Source organism: Scyliorhinus torazame, chromosome 11, assembly GCF_047496885.1.
Source record: "Scyliorhinus torazame isolate Kashiwa2021f chromosome 11, sScyTor2.1, whole genome shotgun sequence".
Lineage (NCBI taxonomy): Eukaryota > Metazoa > Chordata > Chondrichthyes > Carcharhiniformes > Scyliorhinidae > Scyliorhinus > Scyliorhinus torazame.
In genome coordinates this window covers 15,674,914-15,691,063 of record NC_092717.1, presented here as the reverse complement: position 1 = coordinate 15,691,063, position 16,150 = coordinate 15,674,914, and the positions used below count along the sequence as shown (strand labels likewise).

Genomic DNA, 16,150 nt, shown 5'->3' with positions numbered 1-16,150 from the left:
GACCAGGCAGCGTGGATGCACTGGGCGGAAGAGCAGCAGGAGGGTATCCAGCGCTGCTTCAGAGAGATTAAAACGGACCTGCTAGAGCCGATGAAGGCAGCTATTGATAAACTGCTGGAGACACAGACGGCCCAGGGAGTGGCGATCCGCGAGGCTCGACAAAAGATCTCTGACAATGAGGACGAGATCTTAGGCCTGGCGGTAAAGGTGGAGGCGCACGAGGCGCTCCACAAGAAATGGCTGGAGCGGTTCGAGGAGATGGAGAATCGGTCGAGGCGGAAGGATCTGCAGATTCCGGGCCTCCCGGAGGGGCTGGAGGGGCCGGACGTGGGGGCCTATGTGTCACCATGTTGAACTCGCTGATGGGAGCAGGGTCCTTCCAGGGGCCCCTGGTGCTGGAAGGGGCCTATAGAGTGCTGGCGAGGAGGCCCAAGGCTAACGAGTCTCCGCGGGCGGTGCTGGTGAGGTTCCATCGGTTCGTCGATCAGGAGTGTGTGCTCAGGTGGGCCAAGGAGAGGAGCAGCAGGTGGGAGAACGCGGAGGTTCGGATATATCAGGACTGGAGTGTGGAGGTGGCGAAGAGGAGGGCCGGGTACAATCGAGCAAAGGCGGTGCTGCACAGGAAGGGGGTGAAGTTTGGCATGTTGCAGCCGGCGCGACTGTGGGTTACCTACAAGGACCAGCACCATTATTTTGAGTCTCCGGAGGAGGCATGGGCCTTTGTTCAGGCCGAGAAGTTGGACACAGATTGAGGGTCGGGACGGGCGATTGGGGACTGCGGTTGACATGCTGTGTATATTTTTGTTTCGAGGGGGGGGGGCCTTTGTATCACTCCGGGTTTCTTTTTCTTTGTGTTTTTTCTCTTTTGGGTCGGTGAGGGTGGCTGGGGCGGGTTGGGCACTGTTTTGGTTGGGTTGGTCGGGGGGCACTTGGAGGTGGGATGGGGCCCCGTGGGGAGGGGGAAGCCCGAGTCAGGGGTAAGGGGATCGGGCCTGTAAAAGGAGCTGCGTCAGAGGTGGCGGGGGCCTGGTAGGTGGAAAGCGCGGGCTTTTTCCCGCGCTGAAGACTGGAGGGGGCGAGGCCGGGGCGGGGAAGCGAGGGTTGTTTCCCACGTTTAGAACAGAAGGGGGAGGGGGAGAGCCTAAGGATGGGGACGGGAGAGGAGGGTGTGCCACAACAATGGGAGGAGTCGAAGGAGAGGCAGGAGTGGCCGGGGTCAGCAGGAGTCAGCTGACGTGCAGAAGTGCAATGCGGGGGGGGAAAGAGTAAGTCAGCTAGGATGGGTCCTAGCCGGGGAGGGGGGGGGATCGAGTTGCTGCTGCTATGGTCAAGGAGCTGGAGCGAGTGGGGGGGGGGGGGGGGGGGGGGGGGGGGTCGAGACGGGGGTATGCCGCTGTGGGGAACGAGCCGGATGTGGGCACGTGGCTGGCCGAGGAGGGGTCATGGCTAGTCGGCGGGGGAGGGGGCGCGGGTAGCCCCCTGATCTGGCTGATAACCTGGAATGTAAAGGGATTGAATGGGCCGGTTAAGCGGGCCCACGTGTTCGCGCACCTGAAGGGGCTCAAGGCGGATATGGTTATGCTCCAGGAGACACACCTGAAGGTAGCAGACTTTGTAAGATTGAGGAACGGGTGGGTAGGTCAGGTGTTTCACTCGGGGTTGGATGCCAAAAATCGAGGGGTGGCGCCCTTGGTGGGACGTTTGAGGCGTCGAGCATTGTGGCAGATAATGGCGGCAGGTACATAATGGTAACTGGTAAAGTTGCAGGGAGAGAGGGTGGTACTGGTCAATGTGTATGCCCCGAACTGGGACGATGCGGGTTTTATGCGCCGTATGTTGGGTTGGATCCCAGACTTGGAAGTGGGGGGCCTGATAATGGGGGGAGACTTTAACACAGTGCTGCATCCGGCACTGGATCGCTCCAGGTCTAGGACGGGTAGGAAGCCAGCGGCGGCTCGAGTGCTGAGGGGGTTTATGGACCAGATGCGAGGGATGGACCCTTGGAAATTTGTACGGCCGGGGGCTAGGGAATTTTCATTCTTCTCACATGTCCACAAGGCTTATTCCCGAATCGACTTTTTCATCTTGAGTACGGCGTTGATAGCAAGAGTTGAGGATACTGAGTATTCGGCAATAGCCATTTCGGACCACGCCCCACATTGGGTGGACTTGGAGATGGGGGAGGAGAGGGACCAACGCCCACTGTGGCGCTTTGAAGTGGGGCTGTTGGCGGAGGAGGTGGTGAGCGAGCGGGTCCGAGGAAGTATAGAGAGGTACCTGGAGACCAACGACAACGGGGAGGTCTGAGTGGGGATGGTATGGGAGGCACTGAAGGCAGTGGTGAGGGGAGAGCTGATCTCCATTAGGGCCCACAAGGAGCGGGAGGAGAGGGAGAGGCTGGTGGAGGAGATGGTGAGGGTAGACAGGAGGTATGCGGAGGAGCCAGAGGAAGGATTGTTGAGGAAAAGGCGCAGCCTCCAGGCCGAATTCGACCTGGTGACCACCAGGAAGGCGGAGGTGCAGTGGAGGAAGGCACAGGGGGCGATTTACGAGTATGGGGAAAAGGCGAGCCGGATGCTGGCACATCAGCTTCGGAAGCGGGACGCAGCTAGGGAGAACGGGGGAGTTAAGGACAGGGGAGGGAGTGTGGTGCGGAGTGGAACTGGCATCAATGGGGTCTTCAGGGACTTCTACGAGGAATTGCACCGATCCGAGCCCCCATAGGAAGAGGGAGGGATGGGCCGCTTCCTGGACCAATTGAGGTTTCCAAAGGTGGAAGAGGGACTGGTGGTGGGATTGGGGGCCCCGATTGGGCTGGAGGAGCTGATCAAAGGGATAGGAAGCATGCAGGCGGGGAAGGCACCGGGGCCGGACGGTTTCCCGGTCGAATTCTATGAAAAATATATGGACCTGTTGGGCCCTCTGTTAGTTAGGACCTTCAATGAGGCAAGGGAGGGGGGGCTTTGCCCCCGACGATGTCCCGGGCACTGATCTACTTGATCCTGAAGCAGGACAAGGATCCCCTGCAGTGTGGGTCTTACAGATCGATTTCCTTGCTAAATGTAGATGCCAAGGTGCTGGCGAAGGTCTTAGCCACGAGGATTGAGGATTGTGTGCCGCAGATCATCCATGAAGACCAGACGGGGTTTGTGAAGGGGAGGCAGTTGAACGCGAATGTGCGGAGGCTTTTGAACGTTATGATGCCGGCGAGGGAGGGGGAGGCGGAGATAGTGGTGGCAATGGATACTGAGAAAGCCTTCGATAGGGTAGAGTTGGGGTACCTGTGGGAGGTGCTGAAGAGGTTTGGGTTTGGGGAAGGGTTTGTCAGGTGGGTTAGGTTGTTGTACGAGGTCCCGATGGAGAGTGTGGCCACAAACAGTAGGAGGTCCGAGTACTTTCGGTTGCACCGAGGGACGAGACAGGGGTGTCCCTTATCCCCCCCTGCTCTTCGCACTGGCGATTGAACCCCTGGCTATGGCACTGAGGGAGTCAAGGAACTGGGGGGGGGGGGTTGGTGCGTGGTGGGGAGGAGCATAGGGTGTCACTTTATGCGGACGACCTGCTGCTGTATGTGGCAGACCCGGTGGGAGGAATGCAGGAGGTAATGAGGATTCGTAGGGAATTCGGGGACTTTCCGGGGTACAAGCTCAACATGGGGAAGAGCGAGCTGTTCGTGGTTCATCCAGGGGACCAGGAGAGGGGGATTGGCGAGCTCCCACTAAAAAAGGCAGAGAGAAGCTTCAGGTATCTGGGAGTCCAGATGGCCAGGAGCTGGGGGGCCCTGCATAGGCTTAATTTTACAAGGCTGGTGGAGCATATGGAGGAGGAGTTCAAGAGGTGGGACGCATTGCCGCTGTCCTTGGCGGGTAGGGTGCAGTCAATCAAAATGACGGTACTCCCAAGGTTTTTGTTCCTGTTCCAGTGCCTCCCAGTGTTTATCCCGAAGGCTTTTTTCAGGCGGGTTAACAGGAGTATAATGGGGTTTGTGTGGGCGCGAGGGACTCCAAGGGTGAGAAGGGTGTTCCAAGAGCGGAGTAGAGATAGAGGGGGACTGGCGCTGTGGATACTACTGGGCCGCCAATGCGATGATGGTGCGCAAGTGGGTGATGGAGGGGGAGGGGGCTGCATGGAAGAGGTTGGAGACGGCGTCTTGTGTGGGTACGTGTCTGGGGGCGCTGGCAACGGCGCCGCTGCCGCTCTCTCCAAGGAGGTATACCACGAGCCCGGTGGTGGCGGCTGTCCTCAAAATTTGGGGGTAGTGGAGGCAGCACGGGGGGGGGGGGGGGGAAGAGTGGGGGCCTCGGCGGGGACCCTTACTGGGGAACCACCGGTTTACCCCAGGACGAACAGGTGGAGGGTTTGCGGGGTGGCACACGGCAGGGATACGAATGTTGGAGGACCTGTTTGTGGACGGGAAGTTCGCAAGCCTGGGTGAGCTGGAGGAGAAGTACGGGCTCCCCCCGGGGAACACCTTCAGGTACTTACAGGAAAGGGCGTTTGCCAGGCGCCAGGTGGTGGAATTCCCGCGGCTACGGCCACACACAGTACAGGACAGGGTGCTCTCGGGGGGGTGGGTGGGAGTGGGGAAGATCACGGAAACTTACCAGGTGATGCAGGAGGAGGAGGAGGCCTTGGTGGTGGAGGTAAAAGGTAAGTGGGAGGAGGAGTTGGGAGAGGAAATTGAGGAAGGGACGTGGGCAGATTCCCTGGGGAGGGTGAACTCTTCCTCATCGTGCGTGAGGCTCAGCCTCATACAGTTTAAGGTGCTGCACAGGGCACACATGACCGGGACAAGGATGAGCCGGTTCTTTGGGGGTGAGGACAGGTGTGTTAGGTGCTCAGGGAGCCCAGCAAATCACACCCATATGTTCAGGGCATGCCCAGCACTGGAGGAATTTTGGAAGGGTGTAGCGAGGACGGTGTCGAGGGTGGTCGGATCCAGGGTCAAACCGGGCTGGGGGCTCGCAATATTTGGGGTGGCAGAGGAGCCGGGAGTGCAGGAGGCGAAAGAGGCCGGAATTCTGGCCTTTGCATCCCTGGTAGCCCGGCGAAGGATTCTTCTTCAGTGGAAGGATGCGAGGCCCCCAAGTGTGGAATCCTGGATCAACGATATGGCGGGGTTATATGAAGTTGGAGAGGGTGAAATTCGCCTTGAGAGGGTCGGTACAAGGGTTCTTTAGGCGGTAGCAACCGTTCTTAGACTTCCTGGCAGAGCGGTAGAGGGTCTGAGGGGGTGTATATACTTGTTGTATTAAGTCGGGGTGTTAATGTTAATTTATTATTTATGTATGGGGGGGGGGGGGGGGGGTATGGAGGGTTGTTTTTCTGGATTGTGTTCTGTACTTAACCCGGTTGGGTTTCTTTTTCATTTTGTTATTGATATTTTATGAAAACCTTTAATAAAAAATTTTTTTTTATTTTTTTTTAAACTCAGTTTGGAACTGGGTTAGGAGAGCTGAGATGGAGAATGGAAGAACATATAACAGGTAAGTAAAATCACGAGTGCTGGCATCAACCAAAGGACCCAATAAAGAAGATACATGAATTTGGAGAAAAGAATGCAGGTTGAAATTAGGAAACAACTTCGCCAATAGCTTAACACAAGCACACCCGGGTTCGACCCTGGCCTCGGGTCACTGTCCGTGAGGAGTTTGCACATTCTCCCAGTGTCTGCGTGGGTCTCACCCCCACAACTCAAAAAGATGTGCAGGATAGGTGAATTGGCCATACTAAATTGCACCTTAAGTTGGAAGAAAAGAATGGAGTACTGTAAATTTTTTAAAAACAAGCACACTCAATATACATTTTTAAATAAAGCTACCATCTGTCACAACCTTGACAAACTGACTTTAACCAAGGCTGATCATGATGAAACCAAAATTGCTAAACCGGTTAGAAAATCACTGGTTTGAGTAAAGTCACTAATCTACCAACAGAAATTAAATGGAATGTAGCTCATGCATGCTGATTTTGTGAATGCAGTTTGTGAAACTATTGTAATGTCAGTCTGGATGTTCAATGACACAAGCAAAATACTCACTCCATATTTAATTGTTAGGAACGGCATGGTGACACAGTGGTTAGCACTGCTGCCTCACAGCGCCAGGGACCCGGGTTTAATTCCAATCTTGGGTAACTATGCATCGAGTTTGCACATTCTCCCTGTGACTACATGGGTTTCCTCCAGGTGCTCCGGTTTCCTCCTACAGTCCAATGATGTGCAGGTTACGTGCATTTTAAATTGTTCCTTAGTGTCCAAAGGTTAGGTGGAGTTATGGGATTATGGGGAAAGGGAGAGGAGAGTGGGCCTAGGTAGAGTGCTCTTTCAGAGAGTCGGTGGAGACTCAAGTGGGTTGAATAGCCTCCTTCCGCACTGTAGGGATTCTAAAACATGCCTCGGCCAAAACCACTTAGTCCAGCCACAAACATCTGTACTACACAATGGCACTTGCCATTGTTCACAGTGAGCGGTTGGGCATGTACAAGCCATTGTAGCTGGTTGAAAACAAGTAAAATCCCTCACAGGTCAAAAGTGACTGTAGACGGAAGATTGTTTGAAACGAGACAACAAAGGCAAAGGGATTGTTTTGCACCAGTAAAATAAAAACGTGCAATGAACACACACAAACAATTGGATTTTTAAAAAAAAAATTTAGAGTACCCAATTCATTTTCTTACAATTTAATGTGGCCAATCCACCTACCCTGCTCATCTTTGATTTGTGGGGGCGAAACCCACATAAACACGGGGAGAATGTGCAAACTCCGCACGGACAGTGACCCAGAGCCGGGATCGGACCTGGGACCTCGGCACTGTGAGCAGCAATGCTAACCACTGCGCCACCGTGCTGCCCCAGAAAATTGGATTTTCCAATTATCTTTTCTTTGGTTTCCCAAGAAGGAACTAACAAGATGCTTATGCACTCAAAAAATTAAAACATAGCAATATTAAGATTATCCTCTGGCACATTTTAACTATCTAACTTTCACGTTAAATACCAAACAGTACTTTCATACAATATACATCAATATTATATACTGCCTTCTATCTACCTGGTTTGAAAATCTCAGGGTAATCTCAAAACTATTGTCTCTCTCTTGCTGGTCTCTTGCTGGTGGCATGAACTTCTCATATTAAACCAGCCTATTGAATGGCAAATACCAAGTTTGCAATAATTCTATTTTCTGTACATGTGCACCACAATACTTTAACAGTTTTATGCTTCATTATCTTTCTGACTAGTCATTTTAAAACACTGAACCAATCAACAGGCACGTAAATTATACTTCGAATCACAGAAGTCACAACACACAACAGATGATTCAGTCCAACCAATCCAAATCTATGTTTACCTTCTGCACAAACAAACAATCCTAATACCATTCACTTACCCATAAGAAAGCATTATGGGAATAGCCCCTTCATCCCATTAAACTCAAAAGCACATTACCATGTGTGGTCTATTATATACAAATATCAGTCAAATAAAGTGACTATGTTATTTCTATTTTCAGACCTCTGCCCTGCAAAAGAGAATGAATGATCTTGCTTGTTGATAAATGTGGCAAAAACTGCTTTTATATAGATCAAGGGTTTTAAAAAATATTGCTTGCAATTATAAACAAGCACCATTTCATCTAGTTAAATAATTTGTGATTTCACTTTTTGATCGTAAATCTGTCATTTCACCAGCATTGATAAACTATGCTTCAAAATTAACCATAAAACGACACTGTACAATTGGTGCACTTCCCAGGATAATTCTACGGTACACAATAACCGCATTCAAAAGTTTACAAAGTAACCGGTATCCATATAAACCTTAGTTTGCTTTGCTTTTATAATGCAGAAACATGGGTGGGCTACTGCAATGTTTCTGCAACCTCCTGCAAACCAACCCCCACCTCAAACAACACCTAATGAAGAGGCGAGGGAAGAGCTTGGTGCCAACTTTCTAGCAGAGCGATGGAACAGCAATTCAGGAGGCCAAAAGACAACGGCCTCATCACAAGCCCAATCATGGGATGAGGTTTAAGTTAAAATTTGCATTTATAGAAAGTGAAACCAGAAAGTGCTAAAAAGTCTAGGTTTGGAAGTATCTGGGGAGAGAGAAAGTCAACGTTTTGAGTCCAATATGACTCTTCTTCAGAATGGTTGTAAGAGGTGTATTTATGTGACACCTTTTACAGCCACTGTACATCTCAACACACTTTACAGCCAATTAAGTACTTCAAAAGTGTTGTCATCATTGTAATGTGGGTAAAGCCACCACCAATTTCCAGACAGCAAGATCCCACAAATAGCAATGTGTGAAAGACCAAACAGGGCCTGTTGAGGTGATGTCAATCCAAGGATAAATATTGGTCAGGACACCGGGGTAATTCTGCTACTTTTCTTCGAAATAGTGCCGCAGGATCCTTTAAGTCCACTCGAGGGGCAGACAGGTCTCAGTTTAACATCTAATGCCAACCACATTGGTGACTGTTGGCAGATGATCAATGATAGCCCATGATGCCCACGCAATCAAAGCGGAAGGGGGAGGGCACCTCAGACAGCACGGCGCTCCTCCAGCCCAGGCTTTAATGTTCGGGGGCTCCAGCCTCTGGGGAGTGGGGCTTGAAACCGCAGGATTTCGCCCCTCATGAGGACAGAGAGCGAGAGCGACGCACACACAGATAGAGAGCGAGAGCGACGCACACACAGATAGAGAGCGAGAGCGACGCACACACAGATAGAGAGCGAGAGCGACGCACACACAGATAGAGAGCGAGAGCGACGCACACACAGATAGAGAGCGAGAGCGACGCACACACAGATAGAGAGCGAGAGCGACGCACACACAGATAGAGAGCGAGAGCGACGCACACACAGATAGAGAGCGAGAGCGACGCACACACAGATAGAGAGCGAGAGCGACGCACACACAGATAGAGAGCGAGAGCGACGCACACACAGATAGAGAGCGAGAGCGACGCACACACAGATAGAGAGCGAGAGCGACGCACACACAGATAGAGAGCGAGAGCGACGCACACACAGATAGAGAGCGAGAGCGACGCACACACAGATAGAGAGCGAGAGCGACGCACACACAGATAGAGAGCGAGAGCGACGCACACACAGATAGAGAGCGAGAGCGACGCACACACAGATAGAGAGCGAGAGCGACGCACACACAGATAGAGAGCGAGAGCGACGCACACACAGATAGAGAGCGAGAGCGACGCACACACAGATAGAGAGCGAGAGCGACGCACACACAGATAGAGAGCGAGAGCGACGCACACACAGATAGAGAGCGAGAGCGACGCACACACAGATAGAGAGCGAGAGCGACGCACACACAGATAGAGAGCGAGAGCGACGCACACACAGATAGAGAGCGAGAGCGACGCACACACAGATAGAGAGCGAGAGCGACGCACACACAGATAGAGAGCGAGAGCGACGCACACACAGATAGAGAGCGAGAGCGACGCACACACAGATAGAGAGCGAGAGCGACGCACACACAGATAGAGAGCGAGAGCGACGCACACACAGATAGAGAGCGAGAGCGACGCACACACAGATAGAGAGCGAGAGCGACGCACACACAGATAGAGAGCGAGAGCGACGCACACACAGATAGAGAGCGAGAGCGACGCACACACAGATAGAGAGCGAGAGCGACGCACACACAGATAGAGAGCGAGAGCGACGCACACACAGATAGAGAGCGAGAGCGACGCACACACAGATAGAGAGCGAGAGCGACGCACACACAGATAGAGAGCGAGAGCGACGCACACACAGATAGAGAGCGAGAGCGACGCACACACAGATAGAGAGCGAGAGCGACGCACACACAGATAGAGAGCGAGAGCGACGCACACACAGATAGAGAGCGAGAGCGACGCACACACAGATAGAGAGCGAGAGCGACGCACACACAGATAGAGAGCGAGAGCGACGCACACACAGATAGAGAGCGAGAGCGACGCACACACAGATAGAGAGCGAGAGCGACGCACACACAGATAGAGAGCGAGAGCGACGCACACACAGATAGAGAGCGAGAGCGACGCACACACAGATAGAGAGCGAGAGCGACGCACACACAGATAGAGAGCGAGAGCGACGCACACACAGATAGAGAGCGAGAGCGACGCACACACAGATAGAGAGCGAGAGCGACGCACACACAGATAGAGAGCGAGAGCGACGCACACACAGATAGAGAGCGAGAGCGACGCACACACAGATAGAGAGCGAGAGCGACGCACACACAGATAGAGAGCGAGAGCGACGCACACACAGATAGAGAGCGAGAGCGACGCACACACAGATAGAGAGCGAGAGCGACGCACACACAGATAGAGAGCGAGAGCGACGCACACACAGATAGAGAGCGAGAGCGACGCACACACAGATAGAGAGCGAGAGCGACGCACACACAGATAGAGAGCGAGAGCGACGCACACACAGATAGAGAGCGAGAGCGACGCACACACAGATAGAGAGCGAGAGCGACGCACACACAGATAGAGAGCGAGAGCGACGCACACACAGATAGAGAGCGAGAGCGACGCACACACAGATAGAGAGCGAGAGCGACGCACACACAGATAGAGAGCGAGAGCGACGCACACACAGATAGAGAGCGAGAGCGACGCACACACAGATAGAGAGCGAGAGCGACGCACACACAGATAGAGAGCGAGAGCGACGCACACACAGATAGAGAGCGAGAGCGACGCACACACAGATAGAGAGCGAGAGCGACGCACACACAGATAGAGAGCGAGAGCGACGCACACACAGATAGAGAGCGAGAGCGACGCACACACAGATAGAGAGCGAGAGCGACGCACACACAGATAGAGAGCGAGAGCGACGCACACACAGATAGAGAGCGAGAGCGACGCACACACAGATAGAGAGCGAGAGCGACGCACACACAGATAGAGAGCGAGAGCGACGCACACACAGAGAGAGAGCGAGAGCGACGCACACACAGAGCGAGAGCGAGAGCGACGCACACACAGAGCGAGAGCGAGAGCGACGCACACACAGAGCGAGAGCGAGAGCGACGCACACACAGAGCGAGAGCGAGAGCGACGCACACACAGAGCGAGAGCGAGAGCGACGCACACACAGAGCGAGAGCGAGAGCGACGCACACACAGAGCGAGAGCGAGAGCGACGCACACACAGAGCGAGAGCGAGAGCGACGCACACACAGAGCGAGAGCGAGAGCGACGCACACACAGAGCGAGAGCGAGAGCGACGCACACACAGAGCGAGAGCGAGAGCGACGCACACACAGAGCGAGAGCGAGAGCGACGCACACACAGAGCGAGAGCGAGAGCGACGCACACACAGAGCGAGAGCGAGAGCGACGCACACACAGAGCGAGAGCGAGAGCGACGCACACACAGAGCGAGAGCGAGAGCGACGCACACACAGAGCGAGAGCGAGAGCGACGCACACACAGAGCGAGAGCGAGAGCGACGCACACACAGAGCGAGAGCGACGCACACACAGAGCGAGAGCGACGCACACACAGAGCGAGAGCGACGCACACACAGAGCGAGAGCGACGCACACACAGAGCGAGAGCGACGCACACACAGAGCGAGAGCGACGCACACACAGAGCGAGAGCGACGCACACACAGAGCGAGAGCGACGCACACACAGAGCGAGAGCGACGCACACACAGAGCGAGAGCGACGCACACACAGAGCGAGAGCGACGCACACACAGAGCGAGAGCGACGCACACACAGAGCGAGAGCGACGCACACACAGAGCGAGAGCGACGCACACACAGAGCGAGAGCGACGCACACACAGAGCGAGAGCGACGCACACACAGAGCGAGAGCGACGCACACACAGAGCGAGAGCGACGCACACACAGAGCGAGAGCGACGCACACACAGAGCGAGAGCGACGCACACACAGAGCGAGAGCGACGCACACACAGAGCGAGAGCGACGCACACACAGAGCGAGAGCGACGCACACACAGAGCGAGAGCGACGCACACACAGAGCGAGAGCGACGCACACACAGAGCGAGAGCGACGCACACACAGAGCGAGAGCGACGCACACACAGAGCGAGAGCGACGCACACACAGAGCGAGAGCGACGCACACACAGAGCGAGAGCGACGCACACACAGAGCGAGAGCGACGCACACACAGAGCGAGAGCGACGCACACACAGAGCGAGAGCGACGCACACACAGAGCGAGAGCGACGCACACACAGAGCGAGAGCGACGCACACACAGAGCGAGAGCGACGCACACACAGAGCGAGAGCGACGCACACACAGAGCGAGAGCGACGCACACACAGAGCGAGAGCGACGCACACACAGAGCGAGAGCGACGCACACACAGAGCGAGAGCGACGCACACACAGAGCGAGAGCGACGCACACACAGAGCGAGAGCGACGCACACACAGAGCGAGAGCGACGCACACACAGAGCGAGAGCGACGCACACACAGAGCGAGAGCGACGCACACACAGAGCGAGAGCGACGCACACACAGAGCGAGAGCGACGCACACACAGAGCGAGAGCGACGCACACACAGAGCGAGAGCGACGCACACACAGAGCGAGAGCGACGCACACACAGAGCGAGAGCGACGCACAGAGCGAGAGCGACGCACACACAGAGCGAGAGCGACGCACACACAGAGCGAGAGCGACGCACACACAGAGCGAGAGCGACGCACACACAGAGCGAGAGCGACGCACACAGAGAGCGAGAGAGCGACACACAGAGAGCGACGCACACAGAGAGCGAGAGAGCGACGCACACAGAGAGCGAGAGAGCGACGCACACAGAGAGCGAGAGAGCGACGCACAGAGCGAGAGAGCGACGCACACAGAGAGCGAGAGAGCGACGCACACAGAGAGCGAGAGAGCGACGCACAGAGAGCGAGAGAGCGACGCACACAGAGAGCGAGAGAGCGACGCACACAGAGAGCGAGAGAGCGACGCACACAGAGAGCGAGAGAGCGACGCACACAGAGAGCGAGAGAGCGACGCACACAGATAGAGAGAGAGCGAGAGAGCGACGCACACAGATAGAGAGAGCGAGAGAGAGACGCGCGCGCAGACAGTGAGAGCGAGAGAGAGACGCGCGCGCAGAGAGAGAGCGAGAGAGAGACGCGCGCGCAGAGAGCGCGAGACGCGCGCGCAGAGAGAGCGCGAGAGACGCGCGCGCAGACAGAGAGAGAGCGAGAGACGCGCGCGCAGACAGAGAGAGAGCGAGAGAGAGACGCGCGCGCAGACAGAGAGAGAGCGAGAGAGAGACGCGCGGCCAGACAGAGAGAGACGCGCGGCCAGACAGAGAGAGAGCGAGAGAGAGACGCGCGGCCAGACAGAGAGAGAGCGAGAGAGAGACGCGCGGCCAGACAGAGAGAGAGCGAGAGAGAGACGCGCGGCCAGACAGAGAGAGAGCGAGAGAGAGACGCGCGGCCAGACAGAGAGAGAGCGAGAGAGAGACGCGCGGCCAGACAGAGAGAGAGCGAGAGAGCGAGAGAGAGACGCGCGGCCAGACAGAGAGAGAGCGAGAGAGCGAGAGAGAGACGCGCGGCCAGACAGAGAGAGAGCGAGAGAGAGACGCGCGGCCAGGCCGGAGACGCGCGGCCAGGCCGGAGACGCGCGGCCAGGCCGGAGACGCGCGGCCAGGCCGGAGACGCGCGGCCAGGCCGGAGACGCGCGGCCAGGCCAGAGACGCGCGGCCAGGCCAGAGACGCGCGGCCAGGCCAGAGACGCGCGGCCAGGCCAGAGACGCGCGGCCAGGCCAGAGACGCGCGGCCAGGCCAGAGACGCGCGGCCAGGCCAGAGACGCGCGGCCAGGCCAGAGACGCGCGGCCAGGCCAGAGACGCGCGGCCAGGCCAGAGACGCGCGGCCAGGCCAGAGACGCGCGGCCAGGCCAGAGACGCGCGGCCAGGCCAGAGACGCGCGGCCAGGCCAGAGACGCGCGGCCAGGCCAGAGACGCGCGGCCAGGCCAGAGACGCGCGGCCAGGCCAGAGACGCGCGGCCAGGCCAGAGACGCGCGGCCAGGCCAGAGACGCGCGGCCAGGCCAGAGACGCGCGGCCAGGCCAGAGACGCGCGGCCAGGCCAGAGACGCGCGGCCAGGCCAGAGACGCGCGGCCAGGCCAGAGACGCGCGGCCAGGCCAGAGACGCGCGGCCAGGCCAGAGACGCGCGGCCAGGCCAGAGACGCGCGGCCAGGCCAGAGACGCGCGGCCAGGCCAGAGACGCGCGGCCAGGCCAGAGACGCGCGGCCAGGCCAGAGACGCGCGGCCAGGCCAGAGACGCGCGGCCAGGCCAGAGACGCGCGGCCAGGCCAGAGACGCGCGGCCAGGCCAGAGACGCGCGGCCAGGCCAGAGACGCGCGGCCAGGCCAGAGACGCGCGGCCAGGCCAGAGACGCGCGGCCAGGCCAGAGACGCGCGGCCAGGCCAGAGACGCGCGGCCAGGCCAGAGACGCGCGGCCAGGCCAGAGACGCGCGGCCAGGCCAGAGACGCGCGGCCAGGCCAGAGACGCGCGGCCAGGCCAGAGACGCGCGGCCAGGCCAGAGACGCGCGGCCAGGCCAGAGACGCGCGGCCAGGCCAGAGACGCGCGGCCAGGCCAGAGACGCGCGGCCAGGCCAGAGACGCGCGGCCAGGCCAGAGACGCGCGGCCAGGCCAGAGACGCGCGGCCAGACCAGAGACGCGCGGCCAGACCAGAGACGCGCGGCCAGACCAGAGACGCGCGGCCAGACCAGAGACGCGCGGCCAGACCAGAGACGCGCGGCCAGACCAGAGACGCGCGGCCAGACCAGAGACGCGCGGCCAGACCAGAGACGCGCGGCCAGACCAGAGACGCGCGGCCAGACCAGAGACGCGCGGCCAGACCAGAGACGCGCGGCCAGACCAGAGACGCGCGGCCAGACCAGAGACGCGCGGCCAGACCAGAGACGCGCGGCCAGACCAGAAACGCGCACCCAGGCAGAAACGCGCACCCAGGCAGAAACGCGCACACAGATAGAGAGACACACACAGAGATAGAGAGACACACACACACAGAGATAGAGAGACACACACACACAGAGATAGACACACACACACACAGAGATAGACACACACACATCGAGAGACACACACACATCGAGACACATACACGTAGAGAGACACACACATGTAGAGAGACACACACATGTAGAGAGACACACACACACACAGATAGAGAGACACACACACACACAGATAGAGAGACACACACACACACAGATAGAGAGACACACACACACACACAGAGAGACACACACACACACAGATAGAGAGACACACACACAGATAGAGAGACACACACACAGATAGAGAGACACACACACAGATAGAGAGAGCCAGACATACACAGATATAGACAAATACCCACTGAGTAATGAGCTGAGGCTGTTGGTGGCACTTCCCAGCCAGGCCTCGGACCCCGCACTCAGTGAGACTCAGCACAGGAGGAGCGGCTCCCAGCTGTTGCCGAGAGTGCGCGGGGAGGGGGCTGAGAACAGGTTAAGGAAGGAGCCGGGACCATAGCTCCTCATCCCCTACCCCACCCCCAAATCCCAGCAGCAACATCTCCATCCCTTTGTGTGCCGACTGAGCGCTCGCTGAGCTGACACGGTGTGAGTGAGTGTGTGAACGGAGGCAGTGACGATACCTGCTCTGTCTCCCCGGATAATATTCCTGTCTCTTTTGCAGGTTCCGCACCGGCTGTAAAGGAATACTATCCGCCATCTTAAAGTGGGTAGGTTCGCCTCCCATAATCCTCCCGGGCAACTACGTCATCGTGCCGTTACGTCATCGCCATGCTACATCATCGCCATGGTACGTCATCTGTACTCTCCCTTCCCCCCAGAACCTCATCCACTCCATTCCCCAGCCCCCACCCCTGGACCCCAGAAAGAGGTCCTCAAGGCAGGTGTGCCCAGCCCACCCTTGCCCTCGGGGCAAAGATCCCAACTGGGCTCTCGCCTTCCACGGCCAAATTCCACCCGCCACCTCGGTTGCTCTTCAAAGAACAAAGAAAAGTACAGCACAGGAACAGGCCCTTTGGCCCTCCAAGCCTGCGCCAACCATGCTGCCAGTCTAAACTAAAATCTTC

General features: G+C 57.1%; 1 protein-coding gene across 1 annotated transcript in view; it reads right to left on the bottom strand.

Moving 5' to 3' along the window:
* The window catches only part of atp9b (ATPase phospholipid transporting 9B), a 412,539-nt gene extending 396,725 nt beyond the window's left edge, over positions 1 to 15,814 (bottom strand). The window contains exon 1 of the mRNA XM_072466981.1: positions 15,707 to 15,814. Within this exon, the coding sequence (XP_072323082.1) occupies positions 15,707 to 15,810 (104 nt within the window). The 5' untranslated portion in view covers positions 15,811 to 15,814. The remainder of the gene's footprint in view (positions 1 to 15,706) is intronic.
* Between the last annotated feature and the right edge of the window lie 336 nt (positions 15,815 to 16,150).